This window comes from Delphinus delphis, chromosome 10 (genome assembly GCF_949987515.2).
Source record: "Delphinus delphis chromosome 10, mDelDel1.2, whole genome shotgun sequence".
Lineage (NCBI taxonomy): Eukaryota > Metazoa > Chordata > Mammalia > Artiodactyla > Delphinidae > Delphinus > Delphinus delphis.
The window spans coordinates 301,259-322,244 of NC_082692.2; the positions used below are offsets into that span (position 1 = coordinate 301,259).

General features: G+C 47.0%; 1 protein-coding gene across 5 annotated transcripts in view; it reads right to left on the bottom strand.

Annotated features, from left to right (window-relative positions):
- The window catches only part of EXOC2 (exocyst complex component 2), a 154,752-nt gene that overhangs the window by 3,628 nt on the left and 130,138 nt on the right, over positions 1–20,986 (bottom strand). For all 5 annotated transcript variants that reach the window (XM_060023750.2, XM_060023749.2, XM_060023751.2 and 2 more), the window contains 3 exons: positions 8,232–8,287; positions 6,153–6,275; positions 899–960 (listed from right to left, as the gene is read on the bottom strand). In XM_060023750.2, the coding sequence (XP_059879733.1) occupies positions 899–960; positions 6,153–6,275; positions 8,232–8,287 (241 nt within the window). The remainder of the gene's footprint in view (positions 1–898; positions 961–6,152; positions 6,276–8,231; positions 8,288–20,986) is intronic.

Consider the following 20,986-nt stretch of genomic DNA (forward strand, 5'->3'; position numbering starts at 1 on the left):
TGAGGAAGCTGGGCTACGAAAGGTCAAGTCAGTGGGAAAGAACACACAGGTCTGTCCTCATGCAGAGCACCTCACCCATGGGTCCTGGGCGGGTGCTTTCTGGTGTCTATCACTCAGCACTTGTGCAGAGCAGCAGTGGTGGGAACGAACCAGAAAGGCTCCCGGTCAGCCGCCAGAACAGAAGTAAGAGGCTAATAACCTCATGTGTTAGGAAAAAATGGAAAAGTTTTCAGCTGTCGCAATGACAGTCAGGATGACGGCACGAGCACACCGTCTAAAGCTGGAAACGAACGGTAAGTACATCGCACATCGTGTTTAAGCAGTTCCCCTGTGGACCCAACACTTCCCAGGCAATACTGCCAATGGGGTAAACAATCTTCTGTAGGTAGTGCTGTTTCAGTTCACCTACTGATGTTTCAATGATAGGAAATCCTGACTTTCATTCAAAACAGCTAAGAATTATCACCAAATTTCCACTACAAAATTCTGCAGAGAAACCACAAGGTCTTCCTCTTATGCTGATACTCATGATGCTTGAACTGTCCTTCAGAGTCTGTGATGAATAGACTGACTCAATTCTTATTTTCTCCTTTTCAAAAGAAGTATGCAATGCTCTGCTACACCGCTTATGAGACTAAGACTTACCTCAGTGAATGAGAAACATGAAATTACATTAAACCTTTTTTCCTTCTGTGCTACAAAGGAGCAGTCTCTGGAATCCTTGGCTCACTGTAGGTTTGTGCTTTTAACAAAACAACTGATCGCACATGAACTATGAGACCACAGTCACAAGCGCTCGCTGTGATCAGTCACCTTCACCTGGGACCTCACGCCTGTACGATGAGCTTTACTACAGGGGCTTTCGGAGCACTCACGGCACGGCCACGGAGCATCTCACCTGCTCTCTGGCGTCAGGTGAGCAGCCACGGTGTCCCTCAGGGTGCAGATTTCAAGCCTTGCCTGGAGGTGAGAAAGGGACAGGTGACCATGGGAACTATGTTGTCTGTCAAACAGAAACAACGCGAGGGTCGGCCCCCAGCCTGCTCCACGCAGGGCAGACCCCCATGGCCACAGTGGCAGCTCGTTACGAGTGAGCAGACCTTCTAAATCAGCCCAAAGAAACCGGCCACAACAAAGTTCCCTTTCACTGAAAACTGAGAGTCAAGTCTGACTGTGTGGAGGCAGGTGTCCTGCTCTGAAAGGTAGGGGCTGTGCCAGGGCCGTCCAGCCACCAGATGTCACCCTCCAACCAGTGCATCCCCTGGTCTCCCTGGGGAGACCAGGACTGTCCTGTCCTGAGACTGACAGGAGGTGGAAGGACGCGGGCTGCCACACTGCCTCCTGCCCTGCCCTTCCAGGCTCCACGATGCTAACCTCAGAGCTAAGCTCTGCAGACTCAGTGCAGCGCTATGAAAGTCACAGCTGGCTTTTCTCTTTCTTTTCTTTTTTCTTTTTAAAAACAAAACTTGACAAGTTGATCCTAGACACAACAATATGGAAATGGAATAGCACAGCTGGAGAAACTCAGACCTCCTCATTTCAAAACTTACTGCAAAGCTACCATAATCCAAACAGTGTGGCACTGGCACACGGACAGACATGTAGATCAACAGGAACATGGCTGCGTGCCCAGAAACAAACCCTTACATTTACGATCAGCTGACTTTCAACAAGGTGCCGAGACCATCTGGTGGGAGAGGTGGTCTCTCCAACACATGGTGCTAGGGACAGCTGGATAACTGGACGTCCACACTCAAAAGGACAGAAGGTGGGTCCCTTCCTTAAAAACTGACTCAGAATGGATCACAGACCTAAATGTAAGTGAAAAAACTATAAAACCCTTAGAAGAAAACAGGAGTAAACCTCTGTGACATTAGGCCAGGCCTGCCTTCTTAGGAATGACAATAGAAGTACAAGTGACAAAAGAAAAATTAGATAATTTGGGCTTCATCAAAATCAAAACATTCTGTGCTACAAAGGACACCATCGCAAAAGTGACAACCCCACAGAATGAGATACTGTTTCACACACACGGGGACGGCTACGACCAACCAGACAGTCACACGTGCCGACGAGGATGTGGAGAATTTGGAAACCTCATACACTGCTGGTAGGAAAGCACATGGTATAGCTACTTGGAAAACAGTCTGGCAGCTCATCAAAAGACTAAACACAGAGTAGCCACATAACCTAGCGATTCCAGTCCCGGGGGTATCCCCAAGAGAAATGAGAACATGTGTCCACAGAAAACTTGTACACAATCGTTCACAGAACCTTTCTTTGTATCAGCCAAAAAGTGCAAACCCAAATGTCCAACAAATGATGAGTGAACAAATAAAATGTGGCATATCTATACAATGGGACGTTATTCAGCCACAACAAGGCATGACACAGGCTGCAATAGGGACGAACCTTGCAAGCATTACGCTCAGTGAAAGAAGCCCGTCACAAAAAGCCATATTCTATGATCCCACTTTTATGAAATTTTCAGAAGAGGCAAACCAGAGAAAGAAAGCAGACAGGTGCTTGTCAGTGGCTGGGGTGGGGGCTGGGAGGGACGTGGACGGTGACCGCTAACGGGGCTGGGGTTTCTCTCTGGGGTGATGCAGCGTTCCACAGTGGATTGTGGTGACGGACTGCACAACTCTGTGAACACAGCAGAAGAAAATCCACTGAACTGTATTCTTTTTATCTTGCAGACGCACTGTACGGCATATGAATTTCATCTGCGTAAGACTTTTAAGAAAAAACAAGCTAACCTAACGCCTCTACCTCTTGGCAAGGGTGGAGAGGGTGTGCTCTGCACACAGCTTGCTGCCCTCGGAGCCCTAGGGCCCCCAGCGAGGACACCCTCCTTCACCTCAGGTACCGCAGTGTGCGTGCTGCCCAGGAGACCGTTTTAAAGACACAGCCCTCACCTCTAGGCGTGCACAAAACACAAACAACAATGAAAGACATGGCTAGTTTTTAAATTAACCAATCAAGATAAAAGCTGACTTACATAAGATACAGTACATTCAGTGAAATGTTCAGTTTGGAAAGCAATTGTTTGGTTTCATTTTTCAGGGGTTTAGAAGCCTGAAACAGTTTGTAATGACAAAGCGTAGATATGACAATTTGTCTCTCTTGTTTACATTCTAGTGTATATAAAAACGAACCTACAAGGAAAACATCAAAGAGAAAAAACAAGGTAGAACTTTCGGCTGAATATTTTAGGAGAAGGATTAAATCACTGTAAAACTAGTATCTGCTAGAAATTTTATTCAAACAAAGTGATAAGGAATTAACCTATGAATTATGCCAATTGTAAAAGCTGTGATTATTTATACAAAAATACATGGACCGTTTGCCAGAAAACGCCCCTGCCGGCGGCTCTCGGGAAGGTCTGAGGCTGACGGCCAGGCCAACCCTTCACGCGGGCCTCGCAGAGCCATCTGATCAGGAGGGGGTCACACACAGGCATCCCGAACGGCAGTGGCCAACGTTTCACAACACAACTGACGCCAGTCTCCAGGAGGCACAGAGCTCAGGAGGCCGGGCTGCCAGCCGGTTCCGATGTCTCTTTCTGCCCCTTCCTGCTGACCCTCCTGCGAGAGGAACTCAGTCATCAGCTAAATGGGCTGCAGAAAAAATCTGCAGGGAGGGGAGCTTTTTGTTGTAATTCCAGGACCGCCTAGGCCCAAAGCAGCTACTGCAACTTCCTTTCAATTCATCTTCACATACACAACTCCTGTTACTGATCTCCTCCTGCACAACTATTAGAACAGCCATGATCATGGAAATATTATGAAGTTTCTGTGATGGATTTTCCCCTCGCCAGCTTGCCAGGTCAATACACACGCTCAATCCCTTTCACCCTGCGTTTCTGTGTGCACTTTTTCAAGTGCAGAGACTCTGGGAGAACTTTACGGCGAGCACCTGTGCAGCACAGACTCCGCCGCCAATGTTCTCCACAGCACACGCATCTGCCACAGGCGTCACTGCCTGGAGTAGGCTGTTGCAACTTTTTTGATTCTTTGAGTTAAAACTTACACACTGCACAATGGACAAATCTTCGAGTGCACATCTGGTGAGTTCGGGCTGCTGCACACACTGTGTGTGGGAACCATCCCGAGGTGTAGGACCACCGCCTGCAGAGCCCCCTCAGCTCCCCAACTGGTGTCAACCACCCAGGGGACAGCATCGTCCTGGGGTTTTCTCCACGAAAATGATATCCATCCAGTACAAGGCCCCCTTCACGCGGCTTCCCTGACGCCGAACGGTAATTGTTTTATGGATCCACCATTTGTTTGTTTACCCTACTGATGGCCACCTGGGCTGTTTCCAGTGTTTGGATGGGTAAGTGTATACTTAGTTTTCAAAGAAACTGCAAGAACTTTTCCCGAAGCAGCGGTACTATTTCACACTCCTGCCAACGCGTGAGAACTCGCTTCTCTACAGTCTTGCCAAAACTGGGTGCTTTCAGTCTTTAATTTTCTTCTTCCTGCTGGATGGGAACTCACTGTTGTGTCAGTTTTCACGTCTCAAATAACTAACGATGTGGACCATCCTTCACCTGCTGATTGGACATGGAATCACATGTCCCAGGGTCCCTAGAGCTCTGTTTACTTTTTCTCAATTCTTCTTCTCTCTCTTCTTCATATTGGATAACTGATGTTTGGTCTATACATTCACTGATTGTTTTTCTTTTGTCCTCTCCATCCTGCTGTTATTACCATCAAGTATATTTTAAAATATTAATGTATTATACTTTTCTACTCCAGAATTTCTACTTAGTTCCTATTTTAGGGCTCCCATTTTTCTGCTGAGATTCCCTGTCTGTTCATTCATTAGGAGCATAGTCTCCTTTACATCACTGAACACAGCTGCTTTAAAATCCTTGTCTGATTTCTAACAACTGGGTCATCTCAGGGCTGGTCTCAGCTGATTGTCTTTTCTATTGAGAATGGGTCATGTTTTCCTGTTTTGTTCTGCTTGTGCATTTCAACTAAATTTGGATTGTATCCTGGACATTGTGAATGTTATCTTGAGAAGACTCTGGGTTCTAGAATATGCTTCTGAAGAGCTGATTTTTGTTTATTTTAACAAGCAATAAATGTATCTGGACTCAGACTGAAAACCCTCGGCTCTGGGGCAGCTTTTCAGTTCTTACTTCGGTTCTTGCCTTATGTGGGCTGCAGTGGAGTTTGACCAGGCGTGTGGTTTAGGGGCCAACCAGAGACCCAGGCAGTGTATACACAGAACTTACGGCTCCTGCTTTCTGCTCCCTGGGATACCTCCCTTGCTTTCCTGTAGTTGTGGCTGCCCTGAAGCCTATTCTTCTAAACTGAAAAGACAACAGGTTTTATGTAGTTTTAGTTTCCCCTGGGCCTGCATTCAGGCCAAAATCCATGAAAAGTGAGGAATTCACCCAAGTGCCATTTCTTCCAGAATCAGCCACTCATGTTCACTCTCTAGAGTCTTCAGGTTTTTGTTTTTACATTTTTTATTTTTATATATTATTCAGGATTAGAGTTGTTATCTGCAGGGGCTTGGCCTGATAGGAGGTCCTCAGGCATTACTAGATGCAAAACTTCTGGTACTTTAAGAAGATACCCTCACAATGCCCTTGGGCATGAGGGCGTACAGGGGGGCTCACACCCCCACAGGCCTGCACACCCTGGTTCCTACTGATCTGGCTACAGGCAAACCAAGGCTCATCTGGCTTACAGAAGTTACCTTTGCTATTGTAATTACGTAGTTTAAGTAAATACAACATAAACCAATGGAATATGAGTAGAAAAACAGTTATTTGTTGTTTCTATGCAAACTGCATTTGCATGCTCTGGAAAGACTATTTACAAGAAGTTTCTAAAAATTTCCTGTTAAATTGAACGTGGTGAAGACAACTGTAAAACAGAAAAACTCACAGAACTTCAGAAGGAATCTGCATTCAGATAGTTTCACAAGAGTCACTGTACTCTAAAGGGACAGGAACTCTGGACCTGTCGACGTCATGGATATGGCTCACACAGGAGACCATGTGGCTCTCCAACCAGCAGATCCACAGAAAAATACGAAGCCTGTCTGGACCTCCTGAGGCTGATGACTGAAAACACATCTCTGTGTTTTCAAACAACTAAGTTAAACACAGAACTGAGCGGCTGTTGTACCTGCAATGCTCCGTTTTTGCTGAAGGATGAGACGCACTGCATCAGCCTACTCAGCTCTTCAGAAACTGCTTCCACCACCCTAGACAGCACCCGAGGCACCAGGTCTTTGGAAATAGTGAACACCTGATAGAACGTTGAAAATAAGAAGAAATGATGCATTATGAGGACTTGCCTTGACCAGAACTTGTTAAAAACAAAGGGATGCACGTAGCAAAACACCCCCCAGGTCTCCTAAGCTGTATTTCTGCAGGATCAGAATTGACGAAGGAAAGGCAGACACGGGCTTGCACACAAGCTGTATTCACTGATTCGTTACAAAAAACATTCCTCTTAAAAAATATTGGCAAATGTAGTTTTGAAAGGTATTGTTGATGGGGACAAACTGAAATAGTTTTAAAGATTTCTTCCTCCTCTACCCTTTTCACAAGAAGAAATACGATTTCTAAAGAGGAAATTATAGAAATAAAAACATACTGGGTCAGACTCTCCTTGGGTCAAAACAAATGCTACTTCATACTGGATACGTTATTCTGTATTGGCCAACAGAGTTCCCGATTTTACTCTTTGCTGAATTAAATATATATTTCCTTTCATTTGACAAAAACGTTGTTTTCAAGCTTTGAATTTTGATATTTGCAAACTAACAGTTTGGACATTTGGAGAAACATATTACTATCCTGATTTCTAAGTTAGACTAAATCGTATTTTCTTTTTCGCTTTTCCTTTTTTCAGATTCAATCACTAGTATTAAACCTTTGGGTCAACCCAAACATAACCTGAGTACTGAAGAAAATTTGGGGCAAGTTAAGATCATGTGGGAATAGTAAATGTTAAGTACAAAATTCTGTTTTCAGCCACTGGGATATATTAAAAAGGGCCTTGAAAAGCCTAATACAAACAACGTCATGGTTATCGACCGACAGTGGACGTTAATCAAAGTTGCCTCAGTGGGAATCACCATCATCACTAAAATGCCCACATATTCTGCAGCTCCTCTGATTACCACCTGCCCACCTACGACTGAAATGTCTCCACTGCCTGATGATTTAATGTTACACTCTAACTTTATCGGAAGCTAACCTAACAAAAAAGCGCTTTTATATGTCTTTGATAAAATCAGGGTTGAAAGTATATCACTCTTCATAAAAAGATGTACATGGCAAATTCCTGCCTGAGTCAGATCACATAAAAACTTTACTTTATGGAGAAACATGTATGCTCTGCCTCACTAGGAAATGAAAATTACAAGACACCCCACTCCGCTTTCTGCTCTGGCTGCTTCAGACTCAGAGCCAGGTGGAGGCTGCAATCTGTGTCCTTTGCTCGCTCTTCTGTTTCAGCCTTAATGATCCACATTTCTCCAGTTCACCTTGGTAACCCAGGCAGCACGTGTGCATGTGGAGGGTGACGTAAACCTGACACCCCCCGATGCACCTGCACCAGACGCAGATACTCAGAAGGTTCTCGAGCAGCGGTCAACTGTGCCTGAAATCTTCTACTGAGAACTTCTTTGCTGGGCCCATTTCATCTGGTGGACAACAGTTCACTGGCCACAGCCAACCTGGAAGTCCACGACTGCGGAATTACGAAGGCAGTCACAGCAGGGACAACGGCGGGACACTAGGCACAAAGTGCCACGGGAGGGCAGGCTGGGTGTGACCAGCAGCACCAACGTCCAGGGGCACCTCTGTGAGATGCTGAGGGGAGGCCACCACCTAACTTCTTCCCAACACGCCCCACAGCTGCGAGAATAAGATGTCAGCGCTCATTTGTACACTGGTTAAAAACGGGGCAAGGAATTTTCCAAGTTAGGGAAAGACATCCTTTCAATTTCTCTTCTCTTTACCTTTCAAATATTCATGAGTTTAGTTTTAATTATGAGAAAAGAACATACCCAATTTCAGAAAAAGACTCTCTCACAGTTAAAACACACATGTGCGTGCGCTGAAACCAGAGTTGTATTTTATTTACACCAAAAATACATTCTGAAGGGAAAAAGACCTCCATAAAACCCATCGAACTGGCCTCTTCTTTCCTCCAGTTACCCACGTCCCTTAGGAATAGCTAAGGACGGCTTACCTCTGCATGCACAGCAATTATATTCACCAATGCTTCTTTTAAGTAGTTTCTGACACCTGAAATCAGATGGGGGAGGGAAAGGCATTTAGTGGAGACACCAGTGTGGGTGCTGCTGTGGCTGCCCCTGCCCCGCACCTTCCAGGAGAGACAGAGGGGCAGCACTGGCCCAGGGCGCCTGAGAGCCAAATGGCCCGAGGGCTACGTTCGGTCAAGTTATTTTAAAAAAAGGTTAAATTAATTAGGAGTTTTCTTTCATTGTTTTTCCACTTCTGTCACTGTTCTGTTCTCTGTAATTGCTGATCCGCCTGTCAAAAGTGAAATTTAAAACTGCCCTTCAGTTTCTTCATACACATATTCTTCATATGTACGTACACACACACACACACACACACACACACACACACACACACACAACCACCCCCGCCAGACAAAACCCAGAGGACAGAAGGAAGATATTTACCAAAGTTTATGAAACATATGCTAAACATCTACTATAGCATCTTACTTCCAAATAAAAGTCGAATTATTATGCGGGATGACTATTTTGATCTTAAAAGAATTAGTTCTGGGTGAAACTTCTGAAAAAGACACACTCCAACCTGATTCTGTAAAGCAAGTTAGAGACTGGACAAACCCATGACTTCAGGATGGCATGGCTGCCCTCCAGGGCGGGCACACACGAGAGGGCAGAGCGCAGTCTGCAGGCAGCGGGCATGGGTTCAGTCCAGCCTCCTCTCTACAAGCAGTGACCTGTGGCAGGAAGACAGGGACCCAGCTTCGCCTTCTATCGACAAGAGTGTGAGAACGCACCCGTGTGGGGCTGCAGTGAGGGGGTCCTGGCATTCACATGGCTCCTTAAGAGCTCCTTCGCTATTTTGCAAGAAAAAAAATATAAAAACAAAATGCTGCTTTATTGTAACTCTAAAACAATGGCTTTCACTTGGAGTGGAATTAATATCTCAGGATTCCTTCTAGAATTAATTGCACAAACTGACAATTCCTTCTCTACAAAACAGAAAATTCTACTGTATTGCAAAATCATGATGATGTTGAGGAGGCTCTTCTCCCATAATGTCGTCCAAGCTACTGATTATTCAGGGAAGTTGAACTGCAGTCACCTTGTTGGCGTGGCATTTGCAGATTCTCAATACACAGCCAGCTTCCGGTTCTGCCATGCACCCTGGTGTGTAAGGAGGCACACGGCTTTTCTTCTGAGGAGCCAACCTCATAAATATTTCTTGGGGATATGGAGGTGCAGGCATTTTTAATTCTATTTTGCTGACGGAGTAACTGAGAAAACTGGTTGAAGAATAATTAAATACAATCCAGAAACAGGTCGATTCTTCCTGAGAGAAAAGGACAGCTGCAGAGTAACAAGTCTTCATATCAGCGAAGGCGGAACACGTGACTTGTGCTGACGACCAGGAAAGCTTTCTGCCCGCAAGAGGAGGGCTGTCCCCCAGGGCCCCAGGCTGGGCGTGAGGCAGGCCACGAGCACGGGGCCCACAGGCCTCAGCCGCTGTGCTCGGGTCAACTCCGTGACCACTGGACTCAGGTCTCGAGTCTTTAAACTGCAACAGTGTGGAGGGCTGGCTCACGCATGTACAGAGAGAAAACGCGGTTACTAGAAGTTTGGCCCGACACTGGGCCAGTGAGGGTCTAAGCCAGAGGAGGGGCTCCCACGGCCTCTGTCTCCATGAAACCGGGGTCCTGTCAGTGCTGCTGGGACCAGCACCAGGAGTTGGGCCCAGCCACGTGCCTGGAACATGAGGGCAGCTGTGAGCTCCTCAGGTTCTTCAAGGGAACAGAGACGAGTGGGGCCAGAGAGCTGCCTGAGAAGCAGAAAATCGGACTTAGGACGAAGCAAGCTGAGGCCATGTGTGGGCGACCGCTCGCCCTGGGCCCGATGCCCACGCTGCCCCAGAGAAGGCGGCTCCTGGCAAGAGCACGGGTCTAGGCGCAGCCATTAAGCCCCCCAAGGAAGAGGTAAATCTAACTCACTAATCCAACTCCAAACACACAGCTGTGGAGGTAAGAATAAGAGTGCAGGCGCTTCTAAGAGTCAGGACCATGTTTGCGTTGAAAGAAAATTTGAAAACGCAATTGAGCTTCCCGTTTTATGTGGCTACAGGGTAACACGCTGGGAGGAGCATAGCGCCTCAGCCTTGCACAAGTAAGAACACTTTATCTTTCCTGGAGACTTTCCTTTGATGAATAGAAGGAATGAAATAATTACCCTCCTCCCAAATAACTCTTTCAAGGAGTAACACTGGAGGGACTTCCCTGGTGGTGCAGTGGTTAAGACTCTGTGCTCCCAATGCAGGGGTCCCGCGTTCGATCCCTGGTCAGGGAACTAGATCCCACATGCATGCCACAACTAAGGAACCTGAAAGCCACAACTAAGGAGCCTGCCTGCCGCAACTAAGACCCGGTGCAAATAAATAAATATTAGGAAAAAAAAAGGGGGGGGTAACGGAAACAGAGAAGGGAAAAGCTGTGGTCCTGGGATGAGAGGACATACAGCTGCTCCTGGACCATCACACGTCACATCAGGAGGGGGGTCAGGGGGCCCACAGTCCCATGAGGAGTGGGCAGGGGGCAGCGGCAGGTCTGAAAGAGCAGGCGGCCCCAGGGAGCTCGCGAGACGTGATCACAAACTCCGGAGCAACACACGTGCTGGTGTGGTAACAAGAAAAACTTAAAAACACAAAAATCAATCATTGACAGCCTCCCTCCAAACAGCTAATCGTTGTGCTGAAACTGGTTAGCGCTAAGGGAATGGATTCATTCACCCAGCGTGAATCTGCTGGTTCGACTACATGCCAGGCACACGTCGGAGGTGCTTGGGCACTGGGTCCTCCAGGCAGAATGTGCGTAAATCCCCAAAGTGCTAGTTCCCGAGTTTCACCCCAAGGTGCTGGGTGCTCATATTTGTGTCCAAGGGGCAGGGAGAAGTAATGCCAGGTGCCCACATGGAAGGGTTGTGTGCTGTAGAAACGATCGCTGTTCTCCGACGGACGCTAACCTGTGAACCATTTCCTTGCTGTCCCTGTTCTGTGACGTTCCTGAAAGGTGAGGGGTGGTGTGCGGGGGTGGGGAGGTGGAGGCCATCAGGGGCACTGGGCTGGGGCCTAGACGCCTCGTGTCCAGGGACTGAGGTCTGAAGGCCACAAGCGTGCAACAGATGAGACCACTGAGGTCTTCTGAGGTTGGAATCGCAATTCCTCCCTCTAAGGAGAGACACAAGGCCAGGTCACCCTGCTCGTGGCCCTGCTCCCCAGGCCCTGCTCTGAACCTCGCAGGGACCACACTGACGCTTTCAGGTGTGTTTCTAAAGCCTGAGTGCAGATTTGCTCCTTGGGTTTAACTGCCTGTTGAGTTTCCTGCTTTGAAATGTTGCTCCAAATCCACCTGTAGGAGGATGTAGGCTCTTTCAAACCTGCAGCACAAGAGGCCTGGCACAGTGGAGGCACCAGAGGGCACCCCCGGCCTGGGGGAAGCTCCAAGAGGAGCTGCAGGCACATTTTGTCATCCGCGTGGCTGAGGCCTCAGGGGGCAGCCGGGGAAGCTGGGGATGCGTCCGCAGGGGCTGTGGTCAGAGGCCCGGAGTGGGATCAGGAGAGGATTTTGGTTACAGTTTTCAAAGGCTCCACGACACTGACGAAGGGACCATCCTTAGTGAACTTCAGTGATACACGCTCTCTCTCCACTGCATTTATCTGTATGCTTTTACTATTACGAACATTAATGGCTAATGACGACTTTCAAGTTCCTCAAGGTGACAGAAGGGACACTCAGTGTAAAGTCAGAAGACTCGGGGTCTAAGTTCTGGCTCACCTGCATACAAATGGTGCGGCCGTAAGATAAAAGTCAGTTCACCCTCTAGACAGCTGCCTACTTCGCACAAGGCAGAGATGACAACATCTGCTTTGCTAACAAAGCTGTGATGAAAATGTGATGTGTGTTTATTCCCTTCTCCTTCAAACATCTGCTGGGCACGGCCAGTGGGGTGCACCCCCATGAGCCGAACAGGCGAGACCCTCCCTCCCCACTGAAGAGCACGCACGCACCCTGGGGTCAGGACTCCTGAGAAGCCTGCCTATTTCAGGTACCATTTCTTAAGACATAAACAAAAAGTCAGCTAGAAGCCATGACCACTAGAAAATATACACTGATTTCTCTTTCTGAAACACACCGTGCAGAATCTGGACAATGCATCTGGTCTCGCCTTGAAGAAAACAAAAAATTGTTTCTTTCTGAAACAATTTTTCAGGATCCATTTGAAAAACACAACTTAAATAAAGAAGGTATAGCAGGACAGAATATTGCTGAGGCTAAAAACATTTGCTTTTAAAATACGATTTTTCTAGCTGCATCCTAAAGCAAAAGCTTGCTCCAAATAATACAACACTCAACACTTACTAAACGCTCACTGTGCCAGACACCTAGGAAGACGCTTGGCTTATTAGAACGTATGAACACTCGGCAAATGTGCTGGCTTCAGCTTCGGCTTCAACAGCAGCGGGTCATAAATGCTCACTTGACGGGACTAGCTGGCAACGTGAGCATGTGCACAGGAAGAATAAAGCAAACGGACAAGAGCTACTTTACTGTGATGCAGTAGTTAAGTGTTTGTAGAAAGGTTCCTCCCGCACAGCTTCCCATGTTATTTAGACACAGAATGAGAGCAGCTTCTAAGTATTTACAATATTATCTCCTTGACGCTCTGAACGTGAAATTAGAATGTGTCATGATATTTGACCAAAAAGTGCCCCTAACCACGCAGCCTCAGTCCAGGCCGTCACTGAGCAGTTCACCCAGTGGCCCAGGTGGGAATTCTCCACGGAGAAGGCAGAGCCCAGACCTTCTGGGCAAGAGCCTCTGGGCCCCTCGCAGGGTGGGCTTCTCGTAAGGGGGCCTGGACCTCAGAACATCTTTGCCAGCAATGGTCTTGTTTTTCATAAAACTCTATTTGTCAGTTACTTGTTTTAATCAAACAGGGAGGACACTTAATTTTGGAATAACTAGTAAAATTTTTATTGAGTGCCTATTAATATTACATGCCAGACTCTATTCCATGTGCTGGGGACACGGAGTGACCTCAAGAACAAACCCACAAAGCACAAAGGCCCCCTCCTCACAGGGCTTACACACCACCGGGGACACACCCAGATTGGAAAACATGGCCACCTTCCACAGGAGACAGCCTCACCTCATCTCTGAAATAGCCCCCAAGAAGGCAAGTGGCTGAAACAAAACTGTCTGGCAGCAAGAACAGAGGGCTTCTGTCTGATGAGAACCCTCAGCACTGTTTGTGGAGAAATGCTCCCCGACAGGTGGAAAGGAAGCAGCGCTCCTATGGCCAGTCCCAGCTACAGCCTGTAACAGGCGATGCACACGGGGGCACGGAATGACGTGGATTTAAACCCTGGCTGGAAAACCAGTTAATTCACTGAAACTTCAGGTTTTCCTTGAAGTATGGGAAAATGCTCATTCAATTAAAAAGTGTTACACAGGCAGATTTGAGTCTTCTTATAAGTTTGGCAAACCACTAGGCAGACCTCTCTAGAGAACGGCCACATTAAAGAACAGAACAGTGAACAATTTTGAATTGATCAAGCCTACATTCTTAATTTAATTTGAAAAAATTAATTGCTCGTAAGGAATTAAGATACAGAAGTGTAAGTTTCCTAATAACAAATACAAGTCCAATGAGCTTTCCCTAGTTTGGTGTGTATTCTTCCAGATGTTTTCCAACGAATATAAATTTTTTCCCTAAAAAATGACATTACAGTACACACTCTTTTCTTGAAACTTACTTGCCTCCTTCCATGATGTACCACACACACTCTTCCATGCCAGTGTGCACACACTGACCTTACAGTTTTCAGTGGCTGCCTGGTATTCTACAGCACAGATCTGCCATAAGGTATTTATCTTCTCATTTATCTGACTTATTTGTTTTATTTTTCACTTTATTTATTCATAACTTACTCTCCTACTACTCGACAGTCCTGTTGCCTTTCAGTATTGACCGTCATAAATAACGACACAACCATATCAGACCTTGTATTCTCGTAGAATAACTGACTTAAGACACCTTGTAGAAGTGGAACTGCTGAGTCAAAGGTTTTGGGTTTTGACTGGTTCTGTCAACCTGTCATTGAAAAGGCTATTCAAGATTAAACTCCTGTTTCTTCATGCCTTTTTACTTTAACTTGGATTCTCTAATTACTATAATTAACAATAACCATAATACATGCTCCTCAACGATGATGATGACAAAACTTTCCATTAAAACACTAGAAGAAAAATTCAAGCGAAATGCAAAGGTCAAAGGAAATTTACTGTGTTGCACAAGACTTATACTCAAACTGACTGTATAAAGAGTATCTGAGAAAGAGCTGGACAGAAAGACGGCGCATGTACAGAAAACACCGGTACCCCCCTGACCTGTACCAGGAACACAAGCTTTCCTCTGAAGCATTTCCTGTCACATCCTCCAAACACAGACTGGTCTCTAGGTGCCCTGCCTCATGTTGTTTTGAAACACGACAGTCAGTAATAAAAGCAATCTAACGCTGGAAACTCTGGAGACGCTACCTACTTTATAAACCACACTTCCTGTTTTTAACCCTTATGCCCTAAAGCAGCTACCGGTCCTAGTCTACAGATAAAAATAGATTGAAAAATACTATAAATATCCCACAGTGTACTTTTTTTTTGGTCAAACTGAAACACTACATGAAAGAACTTTGGGGTACTGTTTTTTTCAAGTAAATTATCTATTCAATTACAGTGTGAAAATACATTATTGAAATTACTGCCTATTAAAAAAAAAGGCAACCAGAACGGTATCAATACTGTTGGACAGATTGAAAAGGCCTGAACATTCTGCAGCAAAATCAGCTTTTGTTGGAACAGAGAACGGGCTTTTAGGTCCAAGTCTTTATGTTTTAGTTCGCGCTTTCTTAAATTAATGACCTTTTCTAAACTGATAAATGTCTTCTGAAATGTAGAGGATTTTTAAATGAATACCTGGGGTGGAAAGGACACCTTTCACGTGTAGTATATGAATGAATGACATGGCCTGTACAGTTTTCTGTTTTCTTTCTCAGAATCCTTTTTTTTTTGCTTTAATTAATATATCTCCTAGCTTTTAAATATGAATAAGAAAACTTTTCCCTATGAAGATAAAACAAAATATCACCAGCAGTGAAAGTAACAGTAAAATTATTTCATAGCTTATTTTTTCCATTTGTAAGAAAGGATTTATATTCGTAAGAGTTTAGCCTTCATAAATTTCAGAGACAAGGAGCTTTGAAGAGTCCAATATGGGTAAGGGAGTCACAACCTCTCCCACTTCAAAGTTAAAGTCTGATGTGTAAAACTACATGAATTATGTAGTCTATGAATTATACTAACCTAAAATATTACAGAACACTTTATACATTTAGCATGAAATATCAGTTTCAACACTGAATTTTAGACTTAAAGGTATAAAAATTTGATTTAACATGAATCAAATTCCTTTGTTTCAATTTCTTCTTTTGGCAGAGAAAAATTGTTTTCATTAGAAGGCAACTTCAGTTAGAAAAGTGAAAGTGACAAGAAAGTAGAACTCATTCTACGTATGCAAATGTGTCTCACACTGTGAGGTGTCACAGTTGTATATAGTCCTTCATAGAGGTCTGTGGTACTGAGAGCTTCAAATTTCAAAATCTCTAGGAGTACTTTTTTCCCCCAAGAATGACTTCAGTGGACTCAAACTTAATAAATGCTTATGAGAGAAGCCAGGCCGAAGAACGTGGCTCTGGAGCCCGACGGCTTGGTTCAGGACTGCGGACCCACTACTCAGCCCGTGGCCGCGGATGGACACACGCGTGGCCACCGCAGGTGGCTCGGCCCGAGCGGCCCTGCCTCTGACGGTGGAGCCATCAAGGTGGAGCAGAGCACCGAGTCCTGGTCTCAGTACAGGGCTCCACCCACAGTGTGAGAAGTGAAATCCAATTAGGGTAAGTTTCTGCCATGGAACCAAAGAAAAGACCTTGGAGTCAAAAACAGTGGAGTTGGAATAAAGTGGAAGGCAGAAAAAAACATGAAAGCCAAGAGTTAACTTGGATTTTAGTCTTCATTTACACAATAATGGGTCTTTTAAGTCAGCATTTGGAGAAGCCTAATTGTGAGGGAGGGACCCACAGGCCTGGCCTGCACCTGCGGGAGGCCGGAGACGTCAGCTTCCACCCCTGGGCGAGCCCGGCTCCCAGACTCCCGCAGGGATACCTGCAAAGCCACAGGGGGCTCCCTTCATTGACAGGATGTTGCTTCTCTGATCCCAGAGCAAAATCTTCACCCCAACATCTCAGATCCACATAACTTTTTCTCTTGAAAATTTTACTGACAATTACTTAGCTGCTCTTCCACCTTCACCGCCAAAGCTGCTGTTACCACTCTACGGAATTCGTTGCTCAGGGCCCCGTAACAGGTTTGTGCAGATTCCTTATCCCAAAATGAATGCAACCCTTTATTCTTCCCAGTGTCTTTATCATTCATGACTATAAATCTCACAAGTCTGCCATGCTTTGAGATGATCCCGAATCAGCCACTGCTGGTCCAGGGAAAGGCAGGCCTGACATGCCCCGGCCTCCTGCCAGCCTCTGCCGGTCTCTGCAGCCGGGGAGCCTGGGAGGCTGGGGTGGGTGGGCCGTGCGCGGGAGAGAGGAAGACGCACCTCAGACAGAGGAAGGCGGAAAGCGCTTTCTAATCTAACTATTTACAAACGGTAGGACATACAAAGTTACACGGTACTGTTGCCCCTCTGGTCTGACCCATTTCCTCACCCCCCGCACCTCTCCACTCAGAAGACAAAGACTCCGGAGACAGAACTGGGCTGAAGACACAGTTGTACTGCTCTGAACAAGCCACAGACTTTTCTTACTCTCCAAGTTTAAAAAAATCTGCCCAATAGGGAAAATATTGTCTTAGGCCAATGGGGTTGTGGGGAGGTGGGTCACTCAGGCGTCTCAGCTCTCAGAGGCCCCCCTCAGCACAGGGCAGAGACAGCAGAAACCATGCGGCCCTCGGGCCCCGGCCTCCACAGGGCATGCCTGTCCTCCGCGGGCAGTGCAGGACCACCCCTCCTGGTGAGGAAAAGGGGACTCTGATGAACAGTGCATCACAGTCAATTTTTTTAAGCTTTACATTTAACCACACAAAAAGCATTTCTGAATTGAAATCAACGAGTTAAAGGTCTGAGTCTGAGCTGGCTTTCAGAGCTGAGAAAGTACAAAGCGCCGCACAAAGATGTGAGTTTGGGAGAGGTGTCAAGTGGCCATACTTGCTAATCATGACGTTTTGCTGTCGAGGTTTTTAAGTCTGCAAACAGGAGTTTTCTCCTCTTTTCAAAGTAAGTAGAACTCACACGTAGGGAAGCATGTAACTCCTGTGTACGACGTGATGCTGCGCGTGCCCCGCACACACAGGTAACCAGCATCCCGAGGGAGATGCAGCAGGCCCTCCTGCGCCCCGCCCCTGTCGCGCCCATACCCGGCAGCTCGCCACTACCTGACCTCCACCTCCCCTGGGCAAGGTGCTGGCTTTCACACAGGCAGAGGGATGAACTCCCACAGGAGGAGCACAGTTTGTGGCTCCCCTCAAGGTTACGGCCTGGTTTTGTGTGGGAGGGTCTCCCTGCCACACAGACCTTGACTGGACGAGGATATCACGCTCACGCACCCACCCCACTGGCTGGCGGGCGGGCGGGCGGGCTCTGGAGCCGCTTCCAGCCTTCGGCTACCTCAGGCAGAGCTGCAGTGGAGGCTGCTGTCTGCAGAAACACCCACCACGGCGCCCTGGGGTGGGGCTGGGTCCCTGCCAAGGGGCTTGGTTGCCCCCGCGGCTCCACCAGTCTTCCCGCCAGTCTTCTCCCGCGGAGAGCAGAGCAGGGCCCTGAGCGCCACCACACACCCCGTCGTCCACAGCAGTTTACGTGCCGTCTTGCTGGATGGTGGCCCACGTATCCCAAAGCAGCACGTGCTCTAGTTTAAAGAAAGGGTTTCCACGCCTATTTTCCTTAGCATAAGATGAAAAAGCCACAGCACAAAGGAAAAAAAGAGAGAAAAGTCCAAGAATATACACCAATTTTTCCTTTCATTAATACAACCCGACCGTGCAGCACAGGCGGGTTCACTCCTTTGCCTCCCATCACGTCTAAAGCCTCTCAAGGTGTCTTTGTGATTTCATAAGGCCTATCATCACACTCCTTCAGTACACAGACCTGCTCAGACCGACACGCGTTCCACGTGTCATCTGAAGTCCTTACTACCGTAATCAGAGGCTGTCACACCATCTGCAATCAGAAATGACAGCAACTGCAAAAATGAAAAACGCGTTTTCAAATACATCATGTTCATGAATCTACCTTGGTTGTCACTCAAACAGTTTGATTATTAGTATGAGATATTAACAGAAAATTGAAGTAAACTGATCCAAAAGAAAACTCACATCCCAAGTAAACTTCCTGCACAACGTGAAGATTTTATTCGCATCACCTTTCATTTGCTCCTAGGGACCGGAACTGCTCTGCTGACGTCTTCCTCCCGTCACCTAACACCTAGCCTCAAACCGTCCCACCACTGGCCTGTTTACACGGTGGAGAGATGGGGGGTTTGCCCGATTAATCCCCTCACTGATAGACGAGACAGAGAGACAGGTCCCAGTTTTGTCAACCAAGCGTCCTCGGCTTTAGGGGAGGGAAGCAGGTCTCTGAGCCCCTCCAGGCCTGTGGGTCTCCTTTCTACTGTGGACTCCCAGGAAACATTTGAGACATTATTGTTTTAAAAGCACACACTCACAAGTTTCCCACCGGAATGTGCAGAATAAACAGCCACCAAGGTGGCTGTTGTTAAGCTGTACTCCAAGTGGTTAGGGGTGGTTGGCCTTTGCTGCTTGTTATTAAGGGAAGATGGTTACGGACGTTTTTGCCTGGTGTTGGGAGAGACACAGACAGGGACGGCATTTCTAGCCCCGGCGGGACAGGCTAGAGGAAGTGAAGCATCCCGAGGCTGCTCTACGGTTTAGTTTTCTCACGGAGCCCAAAAGGTGTGCATCCTCCTCTCTTGGACGAGAGCAAGCCTGGCAGGTTCTGGGTGCGCGGTACGGTCAGGCCGTGACGCTCCCCGGCACACAGGGCCTGGGCCAGGCCGTGAGGGTCTGTCTGGCGGAGGAATCCCTTAGATTCTATTAACCACTGACTAATATACCAAAGCACTTTTTTGTTAAGAAGTCGAAATACAACATTTGGAATCATATGAACCTCAGCTTTCTATTGTGATAAATGATGTTTTAAGTAACTGGGAAAGTGAACACTTGCCACCATTTTCAGGTTAAAGCAACAATTTGGAGTTGTCTGCTCACTGGGCTACCAATGCACCCCATCTATCCACACACTGAGACCACTACGGTACACCACTAAAACCCGCAGCTAACGCCGAGAGCAGAGGCATTCAAGTTTATCAGCGTTCTGCAGCCATCTTCTTTACTAGAACTAGGGGAATATGAGCCATGGCTTTGGTTCTGAGGAGGAATCAGGGTGGAGACTAACGTAGCTACAACATCTAGGCTAAACTCACGAAAATGACGGCCCAATGCCCTGTCGGTCGAGCTGTCAGTGTCCCCAGTGGGGGGCCGGTGTGCTTGCTGGCTGGGCTGTGGCCAAATGGAGGGGCCGGCACAGCTGTCAGCTCACTGTGCCAGGGCACCGGGCCTCCACTGGCGCTCAGGTCGTGCCCAGAGTCGGAGACCAGAACAAAGGCAGACCCTCCAGCGCCCTTTCAAACTCCTCACACAGAACTGTCTGAAGACAAATACTTGTAAGTTCAGAGTGAGCATTAACCTCAAAGGTAGCCAAGGTCACAGGGAATAAAATAGCTGGGATGAAGAAGGCAACGCCAAAATGGCAGGATACACGTGAGTGTCCATTACTGTGCTGTTTCCCGCAGCACACACAGCTGTGAAGCGTGTAAACGAGTTTTAGAAGAAGACTCCTAGCGCATAATTAGACAAGATCAGGTGAAGTGAGGAAAAAAATCCCCAACACTGTCCGGAGGACATAACTCGTAATTACAGAACATCCACGCAGCCTTCCTAAGGCCTCACTAGCCAGAGGGGACACAGCCCGCCACGAGCCGATGGGCAGGAATGTGATGTTAAGCAACAGGCCAGCTGGTGCGACCTGAAGGGAAGCGGCGGCACCACTGGGACACAGGGCCACCAGGTAATGTGGTGCTTGTCTAATCATGGACAAGCAACGGACTTTTGGGTGCGACTTAACAAGAGTGAGAGGGATGACAAAAAAGCCAGGGGGCCCCTAGGAAGGACAGAGACATAGTGTGGAAAGAGCAGAAGAAAGTTAAGAGAGAGGAAGTTTTTCCGTGTTTCATATCATTTCATTCCCATCCAATGGCTGGTCCCACATCTGGGAGGAGAAGGCACACACTGGGTGGGACAACTGGACCACAGAAAGCAGGGAAGACCCGGGGCCCATGGGGGCGGCATTCCCAGCCAGAGAGGGGACAGCTTGATTACTAAAAAACACTGACTATGACAATGAATTGAAACTCATGAAATATGCTCAAGGTATGAATTAACGAAGATAATTAAAAAACACCTTGTTCATCACCTTTAATAAAAAAGAACAAAAGGGAACCAACTTACTCTGAAAACTCTAAATAAAGAGAAAAACCAAACATTTATCC